The following is a 24,501-nucleotide window of genomic DNA, read 5'->3' as shown; positions in this document are numbered from 1 at the left end:
CAAGTTGGGTTGGGGAAATCAACTCCTTTACGCGTTTCCTCCCATTCCTTTGATTCCTCGGGTTCTGAGGAAATTCGCCAAGACCGGGCCCGAGTCATATTGGTCGCCCCGGACAGGCCAAGAAGGGTGTGGTATACGGATCTTCTCCACCTCTCCTCTCACCCGCCGCTCCGTCTCCCTCTCAGGGCAGACCTCCTCTCTCAGATGGAGGGGCAGGTTCTACACCCCCACCTCCAGACATTACACCTTCATGCCTGGAGATTGAACGGGGCAACCTGAATTACTTTTCTCCCCCGCCTGACGTGGTGGATGTCATCTTGTCAGCCCGGCGTGACTCCACTAAGTCCAGTTATTCATATAGATGGTAAAAATTTGTTACTTGGTGTGGGGAGAAATGTATTGACCCTTTGAGAGCCCATTTGTCTGATGTTCTTCAGTTTGCCCTCTCTCTGGCGCAGCAAGGACTTGCTGGTGCCACAGTTAATGGCTATCTTTCTGCTCTGTCGGCATTTCTCTGCTTGCCTGACCAGCCATCTCTTTTTAAATCTCCTGTAGTTTTAGGTTTTTGAAAGGCCTCACAAATAAGTTCCCTCCTACTCCTTTTATTGTGCCTCAGTGGGACTTAAATCTTGTCTAGACCTTTTTAATGGGAGCTCCCTTTGAGCCTCTTCACAAATGTCCTATGAGGTTTTTGACTCTTAAGAAGGTCTTCCTCGTTGCAATAACCTCAGCAAGGAGGGTAAGTGAGCTTCAAGCTCTTAGTTCCAAGCCCCCTTTCTTGACCATTCATGCTGATCGAATGGTTCTTAGAACCAGGGCTGCTTTTCTCCCAAAGGTGGTGACTCCTTTCCACCTTAGTCAATCCATTACCCTCCCTACCTTTTATCCTCTCCCTCACCCCTCAAAGGAGGAGAAGAGATTACACCGTCTGGACCCCAAGAGGGCGGTGTCCTTTTACCTGGACAGAACTAAAGACTGTCGACTGGATGACCAGCTCTTCATTGGGTTTGCTGGCTGCAGAAAAGGAAGAGCGGTCCATAAGAGAACTTTGTCAAGATGGATCGTCCTCTGTATAAAGATCTGCTATTCTTTGGCCAGTAAGGAACCACCAGAGGGTATAAGGGCACATTCATCAAGAGCTAAATCTTCGACCTCGGCATTGGCTAGAGGTGTTCCTGTAGAGGATATTTGTAGGGCGGCAACTTGGTCTTCCCTCCACACTTTCGCAAAGCATTACTGCTTGGATTCCGAAGTGAGGAGGGACGGCCCCTTTGCACGCTCTGTCCTTCAGGATTTCCTGGTTTAGAAGAGTGGACTCCCTCCTCCGGGAGTGGGGACTGCTGTGGGACTCTATTCACAAGGTGAGGAATCCACACGGCAGATGTATCTATCAGAAGAACAAGTTACTTACCTTCGGTAACGCTTTTTCTGCCTGTTGATTCCTCACTGACCCACCCGCCTCCCCGTTGTCCACTCTTCTATACCAGAGTTTTCTGTAATGTATTTATTTTATTCTCAAGGGGTTGTTTATTTCAAATGTTTTATTGCATATACTGTGTATATGTCTACTGTCATTGGTCCGTCCGTGTGCCTCGAAGGCACGGAAAAAAGGGCGGAACTGATGTCATCACGCTGGCGTGGGCCTATTGTAGGCGTCGGTGACGTCAGCGGAGTCGCGTGCGATGCAGTGCCTCTATGACGTCCAAATCCACGTCGGCGCGAAGCTACAAAAAGAATTTCCGAATGTTGCTGACGCAAGGGGATATTCACAAGGTGAGGAACCCACAGGCAGATATTGTATCTCCCAGAAAAAGTGTTACCGAAGGTAAGTAACTTGTTCGTTATGTACACTAATCAAGCTTTTGATCCATATATAAGTTACATCCATCACATTAACACATCTAATAGCAACTTCTAGTTGCAGATTCCTTACATTTCAATTTCCCAGATGTCAGACTGAATCCCAAAATGTTTGCATGAGCAGTACCCCTGCGCACCGTCGGGTCGCTCTATTTGGCTCTGCGTGGCATCGCTGATGCCGGATGTGACATCATGGTCACATATAAAAGCGCCACCCAGGCGCGCAGACTTCGGTCCTTTTACTTCCACAACAGTTAGCGCTGATCCGTAAAAGAGCTACCCCTGCCTCTTTTTGACTGACTTTTTTTGAAATTTTGTAGAAGATTTTCTTTTTGTGTCGAGGGAATGTCCTCTAGAAAGGTGGGGTTCGAGGCATGTGCTGCCTGTCACAGCTCCATGTCGGTTACCAACCCGTACCTTGTGTGCTTTTTGTGTCTCGAGCGCAACCACAACTCAAATTGATGCTTGATGCCAGCTAGCGTGACTCCTAGGTGGTCTCTGTTCTGATCGAGGAGAAGTTGTTCTCGAGTTCGCTCCAGGAGCTCCAAGTCTTCATCACCGCAATTGTGGTCCACCTGGACACTTGGGGAAGAAGCAGCAGTTCTGCGTGTTGGAGTTTATGAGGTGGCTTTTTGTCGAGAGTAGAGCTCCGGCCTCCTGTACCCCTTTCCGCCAATACCATTTCTGCCCAGAGTTCTCAAGAAGATCAACAAGCACTGGCGTTGCCAATAGGTCTCGCATTAGGAAAGTGTGAGCTATTGGTATTGTAAATGACAATAATTTTTTTAATATGTGTTGGCATTGAAAATATATAAATTAATAGCATTGTTATTTACAAAGCCAATAGCTTACACTTTCCTAATGCGAGTCCTATTGGCTATGGGAATGCTTGTTGTTAGCCAGCAAGGACAGTGCTGTTGTGGTGCTGAGTGATGCTGTTATGGTGCTGAGTGATGTGGTGGTGTATTAGAGTGATGTGGTGGAGTCCCAGAGTGATGTGGTGGTGTCCGTGAGTGATGTGGTGGTGTCCGTGAGTGATGTGGTGGTGTCCGTGAGTGGTGTGGTGGTGTCCCTGAGTGGTGTGGTGGTGTCCCTGAGTGGTGTGGTGGTGTCCCTGAGTGATGTGGTGGTGTCCCTGAGTGATGTGGTGGTGTCCCTGATTGATTTTGTGGTGTACATCAGTGATGTGGTGGTGTCCCTGAGTGCTGTGTTGGTGTCCCTAAGGGCTGTGGTGGTGTCCCTGAGTGCCGTGTTGGTGTCCCTGAGGACTGGGGTGGTGTCCCCGAGGGCTGTGGTGGTGTCCCTGAGTGGTGTGGTGGTGTTGCTGAGTGGTGTGATGGTGTCCCTGAGTGATGTGGTGGTGTCCCTTAATATTTAACACAGAAACTGCAGTAATGGCCCGGACTAGTGCTTTAATTACGATTTAATACTTGCTGTTTGACAGCTGAGCTTACTGGACTTAATATGTATTGTTAGTGTTGCTGGGACTGTTATTACATTGTTCCTTGTAATATTAGCAGAGATCCTATTAACAGCATGGGCATAGTTCACACTGACGATTTACATGTATGCATTAGTGGTGCAGCAGGCGCAGTGACACTAAGACGCATAGGGGCAAGGGGCCTGGCCAACAGTATTTCATGTAAAGCTAATGTTTTAATTTACATCTTTTCTTGGTGATGTATTTTACGGCTTTTGACAGAGTTTCCTGGGTCCGTTCTCTTTGTAAAATATAGGCAAAGATGACATTTTTATTTATCTTGACGACTACAAAGTAATAGCATTTTCCGTGCATTTAAACGTATGCGAAGAGGGAGTTGTGTTTTTACCCCTTACTTCAGCAGTGACTTCTATTTTTTTTCCGGAGCTTAGCTTCCTGCTGTTAGTTGATTTGCATCTCACAGATGCTGCCAGGCAACAGATTACAATCTTTATGACGCAGCTTAAAGCACTAAAGTATCCTGTTCTTGTTTCGTTTCCAACTGGTGAAAACATGTGATGTTTCACACTCTTGCAAGCCATGGAATTCCTTCCTTTGTTCTGCACACTTTCAGGCGTCCAGAATACCCCGCCATAAACCTCACAATTACAACAGCTCCAATAAAAACAAGCGAGGGGCGCTCAGGAGACAGTAGCAAGGAAAATGGTTAAGAGTGGAGATGGGGTGGGGTAAATGAGGGTCAGACAGGACAGAGATCTCTCAACCGTGAACAGCGGGACGGGGTGATTGAGGGATGGGGGAAGAACAGGCTTCTGAGTGCGTTCGGGAAAGAAATGAAAATAAAAGCGGGGCAATACAAAAACAATTAAAGGCGCGCTTAAAGTGAATGTGGTGCCATTCATATACAAATAAAGGTGCTAGAACATGCTATATGTTAAACTGCATCACTCACGTCTTTAAAGATACAGGGGAAATCTGTGTGCATTCGGGAAAGAAATTAAAGTAAAAGCGGCACCATACTTAAAACAATTAAAGGTGAAGAGGAACTAAAGTGTGAAATAATCCCACACGTATGTTACAAGCAATAGCACACAGAGGTAGCAAAAGAGCGTTATCTTTTCGGGTAGTGAAAGATAATTGATGTTTCGATTTAAAAAAATAAATTCTGCAACAATGTAAAACATCTAATTGAAGCCCAGAATGTGCATAGCGAGCTCAAAGTTGGAGGGGATTCTGGAAAGCTGAGTCACAAAGAAGACATTTTGTAACTTGTAAGGCGTCATCACCAGCGAATGGAGGCTGACAAAGAGAGAAGCACGGATAAGAAGGATCTGCCCCCATTTTCTAGCAAGAGAATGCACTGCACCCTTTCGGTGCTGGTGCCGGGAAACTTGCACGCTGCTGTTTTGATGGCAGAGAGAAAAAGAGACATTTTGGAGAAAGGCTAGAAGTACAGTTAGCACAAATAGTTTTATTAGTTGAAGAAAAAGGCACACACACTGTCAAGCTTTTAAACTAGAAAGCAAAGTGCAAGCTGTGTTTAAAGAGACGCGGGAGTAAAAGTGAAAGCGAAGTGAAAGCGAAGTGAAAGCGATGACACGGCCGGTCGGCCGTGAGACGCGATCTGGGGTGGGGGAGGGGTGGTTGTGAAGGAATAGAGAAAGTTTAATATAAATCAAAGAGGATGGAGTAAGATACAAGTATGGAGAGAGCGGTAAATGAAGTAATTTGCAGGGAAATGTTTCTCAATGTTTATGAAGGTAGGCAGCACAGGACTGCAGATGCATTAGGCACCAAACTGCGAGGTCGATAGAGATCAATCAACCAACAAGGCAGCGCTGGGAGGGGGGCTGGGCACGAAGGAAGGCGAAATGTGAGTCACGGCCCTGAACGCATATGTGAAGGTCCATGTCGATGATTAAACATACCAAAGTCTGTGCACATGCAAGTATGGAGAGAGCAGTAAATGAATAATGTTTCGGGAGAGCCTGGTGCGGGAATGCGAGCGAGGGGAGGCAGAGCCTGGTGCGGGAATGCGAGCGAGGGGAGGCAGGCAGATTACGAGGGAAGCCGGATGGGGGCGGGAAAGCCTGGTGGGAGGCGTGAACGCCGGATGGGGGCGGGAAAGCCTGGTGGGAGGCGTGAATGCGCGAGGGGAGGCAGGCGGGAGGCAGGCGTATTGGGAGAGAAGCCTGATGGGGGCGGGAGAGCCTGGTGGGTGGGCGTGAATGAGGGGAGGACTGGGCTGGGCTTGCATACGATGCGCGTGCATGTACACGGGCACTGCATGAAAACCGCGGGGCTGAAAGCCCTTTGGTTTGAAGATGTTTTCGCCACATGAATTCTCGATGCGCTTGCGCGCATCGATAGGTCGCGAGACCTAAAAATGACTGGGCCCAAGTCATTCTTGTGGTCCCGAACTAGGCAAGGAGAAATTGCTCGAGCTTGTGAAAATGAGCATTGAGCTTCCGATCAGGCTGCCCTTTCAGGAGTATCTTCTATTGCAGCAACAGGGTAGTGTCCTCCACCTGAACCCATCAACTCTCTGCCTCCTTGCAAGGAGGATGAGCAACAACAGTTTATAGCTTTTGGCCTTCCTCCTGAAGTTTGTAAAGTTTTTTTTTTAATCTGTTTTATTGGCATCACAGTCATTGACATTGAATATCGGCAGTAGATTTACAGACTGTATTCATAGGAGAAAATAACCAAAGGAAAAAGAAAAACCATGTTAGGAATTCAATGGCAAAGAGCATCTTCAACACAGTACAGAACATTAGGACCACAGCACCACACATCTAGGAGTTCATACATTGGGGGTTAGCTGACAACTTCTCTATAATTCGGGAGCCCCGGTTGACCCCTCTGTCAGAGTCCTATCTACCTTCCAGCCCGCAGTGAGTCAAGGGTAGGGAGATCGTGAGTTGGAGTCTGTGTCTCCAGTCAGGGTACCCCCAGCCGCCCTGACATCCTCCGCAGTGTCACATGTGTAACGTCTATCTAGAAACAGGGAACAAAAGTTTTTGGGTCTATTACGAGGGGGTAGTAAGTCGCTGTAAAGCTCCGTCTGTGTACTACAATATATCATTTCCCTGGTCCATTGTGCTAGTGTAGGGTTTGGGCCTCGTATCCATTTGAGTGCAACACATCGTTTAGCAAGTAGGAAGGCCATGTCAACCAGCCGTCTGTGTGTCTGGTGTAGGAGTTTGGAATAGCCCAATATGGCTAATAATGGGTCAGGAGACAAAGTCAGCTGTGTGATCTCATTCACTTCTTTGTACACTGTGTGCCAAAATGCTAGTATATCCGGGCAAGACCAAGCAACGTGTAAAAAATCAGCAAGTTGGGCCCGCATCTCTCACAGCTGGGGCTGTCCCTCAAGCCCTATCTATGTAATCTTTCTGGGGTGTAGTAAGTCCTATTTAGGTATTTAAAGTGAAGCAGCCTGTGTCTGCCATTAAAAGCTATCCCTCTCGTGCTCGTACAGCAGTACTGCCATGTTTCTTCCCCTAGATCAATCCGCAGCTTGGCGTATTCCGTTGTCCTCTCAGAGAGAGCTATACGGTATAAAACAGTTATTAATTTAGCAGGGGACTTACCATGGACAACATAATCAAAAGCTGTAACTACAGCGGGCTCCTCCATGTCGTCCCCTAGCAGGTCCTTGAGGGCGTGTCCCACTCTGTGAAACTGGAATCGCAGAAGCAGCGAACGAGAATTGTCATCCGCCACGACCTCATCCCAACAGCGGGCTCTGCCCTCCGCAAATAGATTCTGAAAAGGGGGTGGTGGTGAACAGAGTGTCTGAATTAAGCAGACCACTCTTACCCAGTCCAAAGATCAGGGCTTGATCCATCACCGTTTTTTAGCTCACTGCACCATCCCAGCTCAGAACTTGGCTATATGCAAATTAGTCTGACCCTGGCCCAGTGCATCATGGGAACAGGGCAGACCAAACTACCAAGCCAATTCTTATACTGGGAAGGAAACAAGCTACCGGGGACCGGTTTCTGGCATTTCAGCCGTCTTCGGCCCGGCTTGCTTGAATCCTGATGGTGCAATGAGCTAGGGACTCACATCTGAGTATACCCTTCCACGCTTATGGTGGACAAAAATGATTCAGAAAAGGGGGTGGTGATGAACAGAGTGTCTGAATTAAGCAGACCACTCTTACCCAGTCCAAAGATCAGGGCTTGATCCATCACCGTTTTTTTGCTCACTGCACCATCCCAGCTCAGAACTTGGCTATATGCAAATTAGTCTGACCCTGGCCCAGTGCATCATGGGAACAGGGCAGACCAAACTACCAAGCCAATTCTTATACTGGGAAGGAAACAAGCTACCGGGGACCGGTTTCTGGCATTTCAGCCGTCTTTGGCCCGGCTTGCTTGAATCCTGATGGTGCAATGAGCTAGGGACTCACATCTGAGTATACCCTTCCACGCTTATGGTGGACAAAAATGATTCAGAAAAGGGGGTGGTGATGAACAGAGTGTCTGAATTAAGCAGACCACTCTTACCCAGTCCAAAGATCAGGGCTTGATCCATCGCCGTTTTTTAGCTCACTGCACCATCCCAGCTCAGAACTTGGCTATATGCAAATTAGTCTGACCCTGGCCCAGTGCATCATGGGAACAGGGCAGACCAAACTACCAAGCCAATTCTTATACTGGGAAGGAAACAAGCTCCGCAAATAGGTCACCCATGGTGTGGACATTCAGCTACTTAAGAGCTTCAATGACCCCCTTATCCTTGCATGGGTGCAGCCAGGCGCACCAGGCTATAGATGCCTTCGGAGCATATAGGAGGCTACAAGCTTGAACGTCCATCATGTAGTGCCACGCGTGAGTAACTGCATTCAGGTAATCAAGGAGTCCCGTTCTGCGGTCACAGGGTCTGGCCAATATCGCAGGTAGTGGTGTCTGGTCCGCCACAATCGATTCGATGCGTATATGTGGGATATCCACTGGACCATGTATCCAATGGTAAGCATGTGCACTTTGGCCCGCCCTATAATAAAGATCCAGGTCAGGAGCGTTCAGTCCTCCCGCCGCGTACGGGCGTATAAGTATTTTCCACGCAACTCTAGGCTGCTTCCCCGCCCATGCCAGCTGGACCATTAACGATTGCAGATGACAAAAAAAAATGGCTCGATAATACCATCGGGATGTTGTTGAATAAGAACAAAAAGCGCGGCAGCACAATCATTTTCATGAGAGAAATCCGCCCCAGTAGCGATAGTGGCAGAGCAATCCATTTTTCGACATCCTCCTCAAGTTTAGAGATTGAAGTTTCTAAAGTTATTCTGCCAGCCAGGCTGCCCTCCTCCAAAACGGTATACGCCTGCCGTTGGCAAAAATGTGAAAAATATTGTACCAAAAAGTATATTTCTGGCTCTTTCTGATATTCCACTCCATATTCTTACCCTTTCCCAACAGGGCTCTGCTCTGGGCACTCTCTAGGGTTATCTTTCTGCTCCATCCGCTGTCCTGTGGCTGCCTGACCAACCCTCCTCATTTAAGTCACCTATTGTAAATATGTTCCTGAAAGGGCTTGTACATATGTTTCCCTTTTGCCCTTCATAATGCCTCAGGGGGAACTGAACCTGGCTTTCACTTACCTCATGTATGCTCCCTTTGAGCTGTTACACAATTATCCCCTCTGGCTCGTTCCATCAAGACAGCCTTTCTAGTGGCAACAACTCCGCCTGAAGGGTGAGTGAGCTCCAGGCTTGATCATCCAAGCCTCCCTATCTTATGGTATTTCCGAAAAGAGTGGTGCTTTGTACCCTGGCTTCTTTCCTGCCTAAGGTAGTGTCCCCATTCTATTCGGGATAGTCTGTTATCCTGCCCACATTTTATGCCCCTCCACATCCCTTTAAAGAGAAGGAACAATTCCACCGTCTTGACCAAATAAGAGCAATGTTGTTCTACCTTGACTGCACAAAGGAGTTCCGGGTGGACGACCAACTCTTGGTGGGCTATGTAGAAGCTAAAAAGGTTGAGCAGTTTGAAAACAAACCATTTCACGCTCATTTATTCTCTGTATTAATATCTGCTATACCCTGGCTAAAAAGTAGCCTTCTGAAGACTTAAGGGCCCATTCCACCAAGGGAAAAGTTGTTCCAGTCTTCCAGGCAGCAGCTTGTGCATCCCTGCACATGTTTGCCAAACACTACCGCTTGGACAGTCGGGCCGCAGGGACGGGCATTTTGCTTGTTCGATCCTGCAGGACTTTTTAGTTTAGTCAGTCTGTTTGCAATCCACCGCCTGAATGGGTATCTATTCAAAGGTAAAAATTTGCAGCTAGAATTCTCTATCAAATGAACAAGTTACTTACCTTCAGTAACGCATTATCTGGTAGAGACCATATCTAGCTGTAGATTCCTTACAGCCCCACCCATTCCTCCTTGCTCTGCAGCCACATATATGTGTCTATAGTTGCTCCCTTTTCAGGGCCCTAGTTTGGACACACATCAGTCAGTTCACTTCATGGCTTTGCGCTTCTGGCTTGGAAAGTAACTGACGCCCGTGCGCCTAGGTGGCGCCTATATAGGTGACTGCAACGTCACATCCTATGCTCACAACCCCATTTAGAGGCGAATCGAGCCAGTGGCGCGCAGGGGTACTGATCATGCAACAGTTTCCAGATCCAGCCTGACAGCTGGGAAATTCAAAGGTAAGGAATCTGCACCTAGATACTGGCACTACCAGATAATACGTTACTATATTTGTTATCATTTGATTGGTTTTAGTAATGGAAGTGCCATAGAACAACACAGTAACATTCCAACAAGGCACAGTACTTTCCCAATCAAAAGTATTTGAAGCACCAGTGGACCTGAGGTGTCTAGATCAGTCAAACAAATCAGGGCATCACCTGCATATAGAGCGATCCGACCCAAGGTTGTCTTCCTATACTCAAACCTCTTCTCCTGTGCTTCGATACAAAGCCAAGCGACCAGGGGTTCTATGGCTATAGCAAATTACAGTGATGACAACGAGCATCCCTAGCGCATACCCTGCCAGGTATTGCCCTGAACATGGGCGGCTAGGTCGATGTATAGAAGTCATACATGAGTCATATACATGGACCCAAAGTTAAGCCTCCGAAGCAAAGTAAATAAATACATCCAACCAACCAAGTCAAATTCCTTTTCTCTATCTGCCATTAATATTCCTGCAGGGCATCAAGTCTATAAGTGAGTGCATTATGGAATCTTCGGATGTTATGTCTGGTAGCACGTCCGTGAATGAAGCTGGTCTGATTGAGATAAATCACCAAGGGTATTACCCGAAGTATGCGATCAGCCAAATCCTTGTCTATGATTTTGGCTTTCATGAGGGAAATAGGGTGGTAAGAGTAGCACTGGTCTGTGGCTTACCCCAGTTTTGGAAGCACCACTATCCCCCCCCCCCTTATCCCCCCCCCCCCAAATCAGGTGGCAGCAAACTAAGTTTGAGCACTTCTTTCAGGACTGCATCCAATGGTCGCTAAGTTTGCTAATGAATAATTTGAAAAATGTGTTAGGGCCTGGTGTTTTTCCAGATCGCTAGAGGTTCAGGCTAATGTTGGCTCATTGGGCGTAAGGTCCTCGTCTAAAAAATCTCTCATAGTCAATGATTGAGTCTTGGGGGTTAAATCTGATACAAAGTGGATTTTGTGGTTTTGTCGCATAGGGCTTATAGATCAGAGTAGAAGGGAGTGAATTGCTGTCCTATATTCCTGTCCCCTTTACTTCTTTAACCAGGCGAGTCCAAAAGATACATGATTGGGGTGTGATGTTTATTGTTAGAGCAGAGGTACTGCAACAGTTTACTGGCTTTGTCTCTTCATTGATAAAGACAGGACAGTGAGTTGAGCCAAGTAGTCTTGGCCTCATCCAACAGCAAATGTTGCAACTTAAATTGAGCATAAAGTTTGTCCCTGGGCAAACCTGGTTCAGGATTATGAGCGTAACAAGATTAAAATGTCTCAATTTGCAGTTCTAAATCTCGGACAGATTGCCATTTTCTAAACTTTTCCCCCACCCTATAACTTATGATTTCCCCTCAGAAAGTTAATTTGAGGGCCTCTCACAGGATAGACACCAGGGGTTCTCACATAATGATGATTCTGGATCAGGTAGATGCCTATTGTTTATCCCATTTGTAAACTGGGCGCTGTATCCCGGAACGACCAGGGTGCTAAACGCCACCTGAAGGTCTCTCTGGTAAGAGCTATGCACAGATGGAGCATTATCAGGGAAAGCTCTGAAAGCCCCCAAGGTAAGATCTGTGCGTCAATCACCTAATGTATCTCTGTACTGCGAAGGAGGAAATCATTCAGGCGGGAGAGAGTGTTATGTGTCTCTGAATAAAATGTGTATCCCCTGACCCCTTGATGGAACCCATGTCAGGCGTCCCGACAACTCCCTAGCCTCCAGGAATGGCCTCTGCAGGGAGCAGGTACTTCACGGCCCTCCCCTGCTCGGAGTCTGTCAAGAACATTGCCCACCACCCCATTCCAGTACCCCCCAACAATAGGGGTTCCAGAGGATGGCCTCCGATGAGTCTTGTGATCACTTTTAAAAAAGCAGGGGATTTGCTAGAATCAAAACTTACCCATACAAGTGGCTAGTGACGACGATATACTTGCCCCATTGATAAGTCCGGGTTTGTTTCACTATAAAAGAGAGGTGTCCTTTAATTAATATTGCTAGTTTCTTCGTACTTTAATGTTTGACATACTCATGATGTCAACATCTTATTCTGCATCAAGTGCTACCAGTACAGTATACCTATCTTACATGAACCTAGTGAGTTTCACTTTCTTCTTAAAGGCCTAAAAGCTGTTAGTATCCAACATCTGTATCTGCCATGCATCTCTCCCAATCAGAGCTTTTCCATATTCATATTTTGGATTCCCTCCCAGACCTGGAGTTCAATCAGGTTCTAGTTACATCAAGTCAAGTTATTTAATATTGTGTCTCCCAGAGATTGCTGATAGGATTATTGGCACATACGAATGTAAACTACTTTTTCCCAGAAAAGTCTATGACTGAGTAAATAAATATTCTAACTTCTGTCCCAAATATTTTGGAGGAAAGTGCACATCAAGTGTGTGCTTTTCATAGGCTTATGGCATTAAAGAAATAGTGACTGGATGAGTGACCAAAATGATCAGATCGTTTGCTTTCTTATACTGGTATCCCACATCTCAATACTACGCACTTGCTATCTTGGGAATAGCGTGTTCTCTTAATTGTTAGTGTTTCGTAATTGCATCAGCCATGCAGTTCTTTCTCAATGTACTGGCCTTTGGCATACAATACAGCTGCTTTGTATAGTAAGTGAAGCAGGACGGTTTATATAATCACTGTCAGCGGCAAGTAGTAATCTTCTTTAGCCCATTCTCTTAATAGTATTTTTGTGGCTTATTGTAGTACCTATTTGTCAAATCTGCCAGCCTTGGGGCTTCCCCCAAACATTTTTGCCATTTCACCTCCGCATTTGCTGAATATTTCTGTTGGCTTTAGGACTCTGTGCACTTTACCACTGATAACCAGTGCAAAAGTGCTTGTGTTCACTCTGTAAAATATGGTCAAACTGTCATATACCGGATAGGCATATTTAATTTACTTGTAAGTACCTAGTAAAGTGGGCATGCAACACTTATTGTGCTACCAACTTAAGTAGTCCCTTAAAACATGTCCCAGGCCTGTTTTAAACTACCAAATTGACTTGGCAAAATAAACCCCTTGCCAGACCTAAAACTTCCTTTTTATTACATGTAAATCACCCCAAAGGTAGGCCCTAAATAGCCCATAGGGCAGGGTGCATTATATTTAAAATATCTGAAAGAGACACGTTAGTTATAGATTCCTTACCTTAAAATATCCCCAGGCGTCAGACTGGATCCGGACATTCTTGTGTAGCAGTACCCTTGCGCGTCGGTAGGCGTCGTCTGCGGTTCCGCGTCCGTCGTGGGCGCCGTGATGTCGTCGTCGGAGTACTTAGACGCCGCCTCCGCGTGCTGACGTCAGTTCTTCTTTTTTCCGCGCCAGCAAGCGCAGATCTGGAAAAAGCAATACTTCTAGTCACTTTTTGACTTACTTTTTGGATCATTTTGATCATCTTTTCGAAGTCGTTCGACTCCGATTGGTGCCATAGGGATGCCTGGATTCAAGCACTGCGAGGATTGCGACCGCACAATGTCGGGCACGGATCCTCACCACCTGTGTCTAACTTGTCTAGGCGTCGACCACGACGGCAAGGCCTGCTCCGACTGCCGGGCCCTCTCTTCGAAAGCAAAGCGGCAGCGGTCCCGCAGGCGACTCGAACTCCGGCACTCGGCCCTGTGCCGCGAAAGGTCCCGGTCCCGGTCCCACAGGAGGTCGAGGGACAGGTCGTGGGGTCGGAGCCACCACAGCTCCGGGAGTCGGCACCACTCCTCCGGGTCGAAGTCGTCGTCAGGTAAGAAACACAAGAAGTCGAAGAGGAGTCATAGCTCTTCTGACTCCCCCCGACGCTCGCGCAATGCGACCGGGGGTTTGGGTGACACCGCCCACGTGGCTCCGTCGGAGTCGCGGGTGTCGCGTCCAGCCCCACACCCTCCGGTCCCTGGGCGAGACGCGACGCCGGAGGAGATCAAGCGCTTCCTCGTGGCCATGAGGTCCCTCTCTCCTCCGACGGGCTCCGCGGCGCCTTCGGGCCCAGCGGACCCGTCTGGGGCCCCTAGCGGGTCGGGGGCTTCGGCCCGACGCCGTCGAGTGCTTCGGCCCCAACGCCGCCGGCGCCTTCGGACCCGGCGCCGCAGGGCCGCACGGTCCCGACGCCGCCGGCGCCTTCGGGCCCGGCACAGCGGGACCCCACTGGACCCGCTTCGGGATCTGGTTCGTCGCCGGTGGACCTTACGACCCCCCCCCCGGAGTCGGTCCGTCAGGTGTCACCTCTGGTGCCGTCCTCGAGCGGCGCCGTCCCCGATGCCTCCTTCGCTCCGGTTCCGACGTCGAAATTGCACCGCTGGGCGCCGCTCTCGACGGCGCTTGGGGAGTTTTACTTCAATGAACCGGCCCCTTTGGCTGACAATCCTGAATTTCAGGAGATGGGTGATGAGGAGTATTGGGAGGGGTCTGAGGACCCTCTGACCCGAGAGTGTCAGCCTCTAGAGGACTGGACAGGTGACCTTGGGGATGCCAGTGGTCTGGACACCTCTCTGATTTTGTCTCGCCTCCTACCGTGGCTTCGGAGGAGGGGGCAACATACGGTGTGGTGTTGATGAGGGCTGCCAAGGCCTTGAGCCTTGAGCTCCCTGTCGCGGCCGTGAGGACTAACCTCCTCACTGAGGTCCTTAAACCGCAGTCCTGCCCGACAGAGCCTCTGCTGCCGTTTAATGAAGCCATGACCGACGATCTTTTGGGCACTTGGTCCAGGCCCGCTACGGGTTCGCCCGTAGATAGGAACGTGGCCAGACGCCACTGCCCAGCCCCGGGTGACCCAGTTTTCCTGTCCACCAACTGGAAAACTGACAGGAAAACGGACCGCGATTGGATCAGCGGCAGATCCCTCTCCCTTCCCCAACCGGAGCACGTGGTTGTGACGGACACATCCCTCCAGGGCTGGGGAGGCCACATGGGAGAGGCCGAGATCAGAGGCCTCTGGTCTCGGGCGGAGTCCCAGCTCCATATCAACCTTTTGGAGCTGCGGGCGATTCATCTAGCACTGAAGGCATTCCTCCCCTCTGTCCGAGGGAGTGCAGTGCAGGTGTTCACGGACAACACCACCGCCATGTGGTACTGCAACAAACAGGGCGGGGTGGGGTCGTGGACCCTATGCCAGGAGGCTCTGTGCCTCTGGCAATGGCTGGAACATCAGGGCGTGACCGTGGTGGTTCAACACCAGGCAGGTTCTCTGAACGCCAGGGCGGACAAACTCAGCCGCCGGTGCATGATGGATCACGAATGGCGTCTGAACTCGGACGTGGCGCAAGGTCTCTTTCTGCAGTGGGGAGAGCCTTGGTTAGATCTATTCGCCACCGAAGAGAACGCGCAATGTCATCAGTACTGCGAGTTGGAATTTCCAAGGCGGCACTCGCTCGGAGACGCTTTTCGTCGCGAGTGGAGTTGCGGTCTGTTGTACGCCTTTCCGCCTATACCACTTCTGCCCAGAGTGCTGAAGAAGATCAGGCGCGACCGGGCACAAGTCATCCTTGTGGCTCCGGACTGGGCACGAAGGTACTGGTATACCGAGCTACTCAAGTCAAGTCAAGTTTAAATTTGTATAGCGCACTACTCACTCAGAGGGTCTCAAGGCGCTTGAGGGAGGGGAGGAACTTTACTTATGTCAGTCGATCCCCCGGTTCGTCTGCCTCTTCAGGAGGACCTTGTGTCGCAGCAGCAGGGTCGGTCCTCCACCCGAACCTGTCCAGTCTCCACCTCCATGCTTGGAGATTGAGCGGCGACAGTTGAGGCCATTTGACTTGCCTCCTGAAGTCTGTAACATCATTCTGGCAGCCAGGCGTCCCTCCACAAAGTCGGTATACGCCTGCAGGTGGAACAGATTTGTGGCATGGTGCACAGCAAAGGCTGTGGATCCTCTCTCTGCCCCTCTTTCTGAGGTTCTTCTCTTTCTTCTTTCTCTTGCCCAGCAGGGCTCTGCTCTGGGCACTATCAAGACCTACCTTTCTGCTCTTTCAGCCTTTTTGAGGCTGCCTGATCAACCTTCTTTGTTCAAGTCCCCTATATTTAACCGATTCTTGAAAGGCATCACGCATACTTTCCCTCCTGTGGCCTTTGTGATGCCTCAGTGGGACTTGAACTTGGTTCTTACTTTTCTGATGTGCGCTCCCTTTGAGCCACTTCACAACTGCCCTCTTCGCCTTCTTACTTTGAAGACTGCCTTCCTGGTAGCCATCACCTCTGCCAGGAGAGTGAGTGAGCTCCAGGCTCTATCCTGTAAACCTCCTTTCCTTTCGGTCCATCCGGACAAGGTTGTGTTGCGGACAAGGCCCTCTTTCCTGCCCAAGATAGTCACAGCCTTCCACATCGGGCAGTCCATCACCTTGCCCACCTTCTTTCCGCCTCCGCATCCCTCGAGAGAGGAAGAGAGGCTCCACCGTCTGGACCCAAAACAGCGCTCTCGTTTGATCTGGATCGCACATGCCAGTTCCGGGTGGATGACCAACTCTTTGTTGGTTACGTGGGCGCTAAGAAGGGGAAAGCGGTGCACCTTCGGACTATCTCGCGGTGGATCATCTTGTGTATTCAGGCGTGTTACTCCTTGGCTAAGAAGGAACACCCTGTTGGGCTGAGGGCTCATTCCACTCTGGCCACAGCGACTACAACTGCCTTGGGCCGAGGAGTGCCCTTGCAGGACATTTGCCAGGCGGCTACGTGGGCCTCGCTGCACACGTTTGCAAGACACTGTTGCCTGGACAGCCAAGTCCGGAGGGTTGGCTTCTTTGGCCGTTCCGTCCTCCAAGACATTCTGGTGTGATTATTGGTTCGCAGACCCAGCACCGGGGTTGGTATTGCTGGGGTATCTATTCCAAGGTAAGGAATCTATCACTAACGTGTCTCTTTCAGATGCACAAGTTACTACTTGTGTAACGATATATCTGTAAGCGACATTAGTTAGTGATAGATTCCTTACCGACTCACCCATCCTCCCCGTTCTGCGAACCGATATGTAGGGTTAACGTCATCCCCTTTCAGGGCCTAGTTTCAAGGCACCAGTGTTGGTTTTTAGCATAGCTCTGCGTTTCTGGTGCGGAAAAGCTGTGTCTCAGAACTGACGTCAGCACGTGGAGACGGCGTCTAAGTACTCCGACGATGTTATCACGACGCCGACGACGGACGCGGAGCCGCAGACGACGCCTACCGACGCGCAAGGGTACTGCTACGCAAAATTTCCGGATCCAGTCTGACGCCTGGGGATATTCTAAGGTAAGGAATCTATCACTAACTAATGTCTCTTACAGATATATCGTTACACAAGTAGTAACTTGTGCGTTGGACATATACTTTAAAGTTTTACATACCCTAGTAGTGAAAAAGTCAAATTCATTTTTCTCTACTGTGTTGCTTACATCTCCCATAGGATAACACTGGGTACCTTTTCGTTTAGGAGCAGTTAGAAATGTCATGTTTGGTGTCTAAGAATTGTAATTTAAGCTCCTGTTTAACGTTAAAGTAGGATTTTAAGTTGCAATTCTGAAAAGGCCTCATTTAGAAAGTTGCATTTTCTTCTCCTAACCCTTTAGTGTTGAATCCTGTTTTCCTGAGTCACAATGCTAGGTGTAGTTAGTAGAAGCCTTTGTGTATTCTACCCAGACAGCCACACAGTAGAGGGACGGGGTACTGGTAGGATGGACCATGCAAGCAGGATGGAAGTAGGTGGAACTCTGCACAACCCAAGACCCTGCTTAGCTCACACACACATAACTTCACACTAGCTTATTGTGCTAATAGACAGACTGAGATCAGGACAGGGAGTCAGGAAACTGTTTTGTGGGGGCTGGGGGCATGGTGGGGGTACTCCAAAAGTTTTTTCCTCTTGAAAGCTGGTACCAGGCATAAAAATAGGACTCTCTGGCCCACTCTTCAATTCACTCTGGACCTGCGTAAGGACTTTCAGAGGACTGCCCTACTGTCTGTGCAAAAACAACAGTTGATGGACAGAATGCAGAACAATGTCATACATTCACCCCAGTACAGAGATCTGGGCCTAGATCCATCATTTTTTTGCACTCCACACCACCCCAGTTCAGACATGGCCATATGCAAATCAGCCTTGACCCTGTGCCTCATGGGAACATTCCAGCCCGAACTGCAAAGCCATGTCTTCCCTGGACTCAAGCATCCTAGGACCGGTTTCTGGCTATCAGCCGTCATCAGCCAGGATAGCTTGACTCCAGTGGCCAAGTGAGCAATGGACTCACGTCTGAGCATACCCTGCCAACTTAGGGCGAACAAAGCGATACACAAAAGGGGGTGATGGACGGAGCGCTTGAGCAAGTCAAACACTCACCCCCCAGTCAAAGGATCTGGGTTTAATCCATCACCATTCTTTAGCTCACTCCGCCACCCCAGTTCAGACATGGCCATATGCAAATCAGTCTGACCCTGTGCCTCATGGGAACAGTCCAGTCCGAACTGCCAAGCCATGTCTTTCCTGGACCGGAAACAAGCATCCTGGGACCGGTTTCGGATTCATAATCCTCATCAGCCAGGCTATCTTGAATCCAGTGGCCAAGTGAGCAAGGGACTCACTTCTGAGCATACCCTGCCACATGCAAATCAGCCTTGACCCTGTGCCTCATGGGAACAGTCCAGCCCGAACTACCAAGCCATGTCTTCCCTGGACCGGAATCAAGCATCCTAGGACCGGTTTCTGGCTATCAGCTGTCATCAGCCAGGATAGCTTGACTCCAGTGGTGTGGAGAGCACAGGACTCATGTCTGAGAATACCCGTCCCACTCGGGTTGACAAATGCAAAAACAACAGTTGATGGACAGCATGCAGAACAATGTCATACATTCACCCCAGTACAGAGATCTGGCCCTAAATCCATCGTTTTTTTGCACTCCACACCACCCGAGTTCAGACATGGCCATATGCAAATCAGCCTTGACCCTGTGCCTCATGGGAACAGTCCAGCCCGAACTGCCAAGCCAGCTGTGTACTTCAGAGGACTGCTCTGCTACCTGAAGCCTGCCCTGTGTCCTCATAGGGCTTCCCTGCTGCATGAGACTTGCGTTCCTGCTCAAAACCAGGACTTTCAAAGTTACTCCAATGTTAGTTGGCTGACCTCCTGATCAGAGCCTCATGGACAGAAAAAGCTCTAACCATTTTGAACCTGGACCCAGGTGCCCCTCCAGTCCTTGACCCTTGAAGTGGTGCTAATGGTGTCCAGATAGCCCAAATCCCAAGCGTAGAACATTTTTTGCCCAGAAAGTGCTCTGAGAACCAAGAGGAGACGGAAACCTACTTGCTCGTTGATCTGTCCAAGGTGCATCGCCGGTCTGCCTGCTTTCTCGGAAGCTCCTGCTATGTTCTTTTCTGCAGCTGCAAATCCTGTTCAGCAGCTCCTCACAGAAGTGGTATTCTTCCTTGTGGATCTCTCGTTGGCTATAGCTTGCAGCTTCATCCCGCTGGAGATTTTCAACTTCCAAAAAACGGGTCTGAATCTGAACGTAAAAAACTTCACAGTGACTTTGCCCAGCAACTTCCCAACAACAACGTCTCCTCCCTGGACACCGCGGGATGCCTTGCCCAGCTGAACTTTATCTTCTCAGATATTGTTTCCCTAAAAATGCCCCAAAGGTAAGGGGAGACCATGCTGAATCCACTTCATGCATACATACAGCCCTCCATCATGGTCGCCCTTAACTTTCAAATTTGCCCTGGTCTTGTGCAACTAAATGTATCTGTAGTTGTCGCCATGATCTTTTAGGTGCTTTTTTACACTTTAACCTTTAACAATTCATGAATCCGGTTCCTTTGATTGGATGTTTGTTGTTTTGGTGTCAAATCATTTACTAAAATTGACTGTTTTTCTAAATTGGTGTGGGATTTTTCCTGTGTTGTGTTTTCTCTTTATTGCTCTTTTAAGTGCTACATAAATACTTTACACATTGCCTCTAAGTTCAGCCTAACTGTTTTTTCCAAGCTACCAGAGGGTTAAGTACAGGTTAATATAGTGATTTTTTGAGGTACACTCTGACAGGATTATAGCTGTTTCTTGAGTTGGGGTTGAACCCCCCCTCAACCAACAACCCAATTTCTCATACGGTTTCTTTTCTGCAAGCAGTCTGGTTGAGTTGTATTAAATTTATCACAAGCTCATGAATGACTGAACATTTTAAAATACAAGTTTAAATCAATAGCTGCCAAGACAGCCTTTCAAAATGCATACTTTTGTATTGGATACAAAAACCTTATTTAGGGTGTGGCGGATCGGACATCTGCAAATAATTGTGGATGGTCCTGTCCTCCATATTTAGAGTGGCATTTTCACCAGTGCAATTTAAATATGGTGTATGGGACATCCACCACTTTTTTCCCAACATCTCACATCATACTCTAGATATGGAGTAAGGCGTTTATATGCTGTAATGTTGTACAAAGCTTATGGTGGTAAATGGAGGTCCAGGAACACTGGACCCACATTTTCAGGCTATCCCATAAGATAAATTTACATTCAATTCATCTAGTTGGAACTCTTTTGCATAATTATTGGTTATACAGAAAATCAAGCATGGATAGGACTCACCTGGACCTGTCCTGGCCACCACTGCCATATATCTTTTCAGAACTGTGCAAGAGAAGAGGGAGGAATGCCTTCTCTGGTGTTCGGGAATGCAGGTTTTATGTAATTTTAATGCTATTGTTTGTCCATTGATTGTTTTAGTATCTATGTTGACTGCAAATATGACTCTCACAATTTCTTACAGGACAAGTGATGGCAACGAATTTCTCTTCCAAGCAAAGGATGAGGTAAGAGATATTTGAACATTTCTCACCTATAATTGATAGCATTCTGTATCTGAATAACATTTGACCCCCTGTTTCATTCGGGCATGTCAAAAAGGCATAAGACAATAATTTGTTTTTTAATCACCTAGAAAATAAAGTGATTGTTAAAATGCTCAAAACTATTTGAGTATGTTAAAAAACAAAGAGGTTATACAGGCAATAAAAGGTACAACTTCTGGTAAAACGTCAGGACCCGATTTAATTCCAGGTGAGTTATAAAAAACTTGAATAAAATAACTGTACCCCTGTTCCATAAAATGTTCGAAGAAAGTAGGGGTACAGTGAAACTGCTTAAAACTTGTAGACCTGTTATGTTATGAGAGTTATATTAAAACAAGCAAAATACCCTCAGAACTCTTATCTTATTGCCTAATATCCCTATTAAATGCTGATCTGAAATTCTATTCCAGAACTCTGAACATTAGGCTTGCAATAACACGAAGCACTCTTGCTTCTTGATTTCTATACAGCTTTGTTACCGAAAGAGATAACCACCTTCTACATGAATACCACCATGCGTCTTAATGAGCAAGCTCAAACCCTAAAATATCCTATGGCAGTTTTTCTACCAGATACAGAAAAGGTGTTTGATTGGTTTTCTTACTGTTCCTGTAGGTAGTGATGTATATATGCACATTCCAAGAATCTCTATAAAATTAGTTCACCATACCTACACAAGTCCATCAGCCAGAATTATGGTACATGGAAATGTATCATCCCGCATAGAGATTCAGTAAGGGACACATCAGAGGGGCCTGTTGTAACCCGCAAAATATGCTTTATATATGGAGCTTTTCACAAGGAAAATAGTCCAACCTGAGTGTGGGGAATTTGGAACATATACTTTGAGGATAGACATCCCATTGTTAAACAGTTTGGTAATGCCTCCAAAGGTCTGAGACAGGCCATCTTTTACTGCATTTTTCTGCAGTAATATACATAAACTCAAACCACATCACTGCATTTAATGTAGAAATGTGGAATATACAAGCAATAACCCTAATTCTGTAACATTGGGTCTTTTATATATTCACACGTTTGAAACATTCCCCATCATCATGCTGCGAAGCCGCAGTGTATATATATGGCCATAGGCCTGAAACAAGAGTATCTGAAAGAGACACTTTAGTGATAGATTCCTTACCATAGAATTACCCCCAGGCGTCAGACTGGATCCGGAAAGTTTTCGTCAGCAGTACCCCTGCACGTTGGAAGGTGGTGTTGTGAGGCTCCGCGTCTGTCGTAGGTGTCATGATCGCCGGGATGACGTCGCAGCAGCTACTTAAACGCCGCCCTGGCACGCTGACGTCAGTTCTTTCTTTTTCCGCGCCAGCAAGCGCAGATCCAGAGAGAGCGGTACCACCAGTCAATTTTCGACTGAGTTTTTTTGGGGACTTTTGTCTCTGTTCTTTTGAGTCTTTGACTCCTGGTGTATAGAGATGCCTGGTTTCAAGTCTTGCAAGGCTTGTCCCCGCACAATGTCGGTGGCGAGCCCGCACTGCGAGTGTCTCTACTGCCTGGGGCGCGACTAAGCCCCCTCGTCGTGCCTGGACTGCCGGACCATGGCTCCGAAAACTTTGCGGGAGCGGTCCCGAAAGTTGCTTGAGGACTGGGAGTCGGCTCCACGCCGTTCAAGGTCCCGGTCCCGTGGGAGGTCGCAGGACCGGTCGCAGAGCCGCCACCATCGTTAGAAAAAGTCTTTGCACTTGAGGTCAGGTAAGACTAAGCACAAGAAGTTGAAGAAGCTGCGTCATTCTTCACCTTCCCTAGTCTGTCGCGTGACACGGCTGAGGGTGCAGGTGGTGCCACCCCATGGCTCCGACGGAGCCTACGCAGTTGCAGACGGCCTACCTGCTCTTCCCGGGTTCGTCAGCGACTCTGGCCCAGCTGTAGGAATTTCTGTCCGCCATGGCCTGCCTCTTTGGCCAGTCGGGCCCCGCTGGCGCGCCTTCGGACCTTGTGGTTCAGACTGGGGGTCCTTGCCCTTCTTCGACAACGTCGGGCCGGAGCCGTCGACGGCTCCTGCCTCGGCGCAGCGAGACCCCCATGGATCTATGCATGGATCCCAGCCGATGGCGGTTGGCCTCGTACAACCTCCACCGACATCAACGTCTGCGGCACCGGCTTCCATCCCGACATGGAAATGGTGCCGTACCAGTGTCGATCGACTCTGATTCCGACGCTTATGGGGAATTTATATCCCTTTCTCCATCCTCCTCCTTCTTTCCCACCTGCCCTGCAGGTTACGGAGGTCGGGGAGGATTGGGAGGGGTATGAAGACCCTCTCGCAGCCCAGTGCGAGTTAGACCCAGACTGGTAAGAGGATATGGAGGAATCAGGTGGACTGGATTTTTCTCCAGAACCTGGCACACTTTTGTGAGAAGTTGGCCTGATATATAATGTTCACTATTCTAGTGAGCACTTTGTATCAGTCCAAACAACCCTTATGGTGATTGGTTATAAGTCAACCTTATAGACCAGCTATCCTAGTAGCGTGGATACGAGCAGTCTTCGGGCTAAATTCTAGAGGGCGTGTTAAGCCAGCTGTTATACCATCACATATACCCCTTGAACACCAAGTGAAAGGACACCACACAAGTGTTATGAAAATAAACAGTGTATTTATTCAAGTCACAACAGCCCTGTACTCTTTATGAGGACAGGGTACTAAGCACACAACAAAACTCTTTGGGAAAATACTTTAAGTATTGTTCGAGTGATCCAAGCCTGGATCGAAGATGGATGACACCTGAAAGCAGAGGGGACCAAGTTCGTGACCACTAGCCAGTAGTCAGATGGCACCAGGAGGGCACCGGATGGTAGTCACCTCGACTAGGTGAGTGGGCGACGCTGGGCTCTGCAGTCTCACGGACCAGGAGGCGTTGTCGGCGACCAGGATGGAGGTGCGAGCTGTCCCACGATGGATGATACTGTCGACGTCGCTGGACCCAGGATTGGGCAACAAGTCTTGGCAAATTCAAGCCCACGCGGTGGACCTAAAATGGCGTCTGGAGTGGACCAGGAGGGTCCGGGTGCTCCTCTTTTGGAAGGGAGCAAGGGCCAGTCTGGAGCAACCAGACCAGCAGCGGTGATGTCGTCGGGTGTCGTTAGGAAGGCCACAAGCCAGCGGGCTAGTAGCCAAACAACGCGGTGAGCAGCAAAAAGCAGAAGGGCCCCACGCATATCTCGTGGATGCTGGGAGGGTGGACTTCGGTGCTGGAGCTGCTCAGGGTCGGGGCTTCTCGGACCCCAAAGCACTCACCAGAGGATCCCTCGGCGGTCGTGCTGGATAGAAGTCGTGCAGTTCTGATGATGGCCGGTCCCTCGAGGTCTCGTCACACCTACGGTTCTCAGCTTAGCTGTAGAGGTAGGTAGAGGTCAGAGGTGCCAGGGAAGCCGGGTCTCGTCGTGCTGGTCCGTCGGATTCCTGAGGAAGGACGTGCAGCAAACCGCAGAGTTCTTAGATGGTGCCTGCGGATGCAGGGTGACTACTCCTTAGTCACAAGGGAGAAATCTTGAGAAGAAGTCGAGAGTTCCTTTCGTAGAAAGTAGTTTCTTGATTCAAAGATGATCTAATTTGGAAGGGTCCCCGCTCCTGCCTTTATCCTAAAGAAAGGGGTGGGTACGCGACTAGGTCCTGCCCTAGGGGTGGGACCAGGAAGGGGGGTGGTTACACCCCTCTCCCATG

General features: G+C 48.7%; 1 protein-coding gene across 2 annotated transcripts in view; it reads left to right on the top strand.

Moving 5' to 3' along the window:
* The window catches only part of SPTBN4 (spectrin beta, non-erythrocytic 4), a 1,634,043-nt gene that overhangs the window by 1,555,053 nt on the left and 54,489 nt on the right, over positions 1-24,501 (top strand). For both annotated transcript variants that reach the window (XM_086938241.1, XM_086938242.1), the window contains one exon: positions 20,732-20,774. In XM_086938241.1, coding sequence (XP_086794367.1) covers positions 20,732-20,774 — 43 coding nt within the window. The remainder of the gene's footprint in view (positions 1-20,731; positions 20,775-24,501) is intronic.

The sequence above is a fragment of the Lissotriton vulgaris genome, chromosome 9 (assembly GCF_964263255.1).
Source record: "Lissotriton vulgaris chromosome 9, aLisVul1.2, whole genome shotgun sequence".
In the NCBI taxonomy this organism is placed as follows: Eukaryota; Metazoa; Chordata; class Amphibia; order Caudata; family Salamandridae; genus Lissotriton; species Lissotriton vulgaris.
The sequence above is the reverse complement of the archived record's forward strand: the minus strand, read 5'-3'. Positions and strand labels throughout refer to the sequence as shown.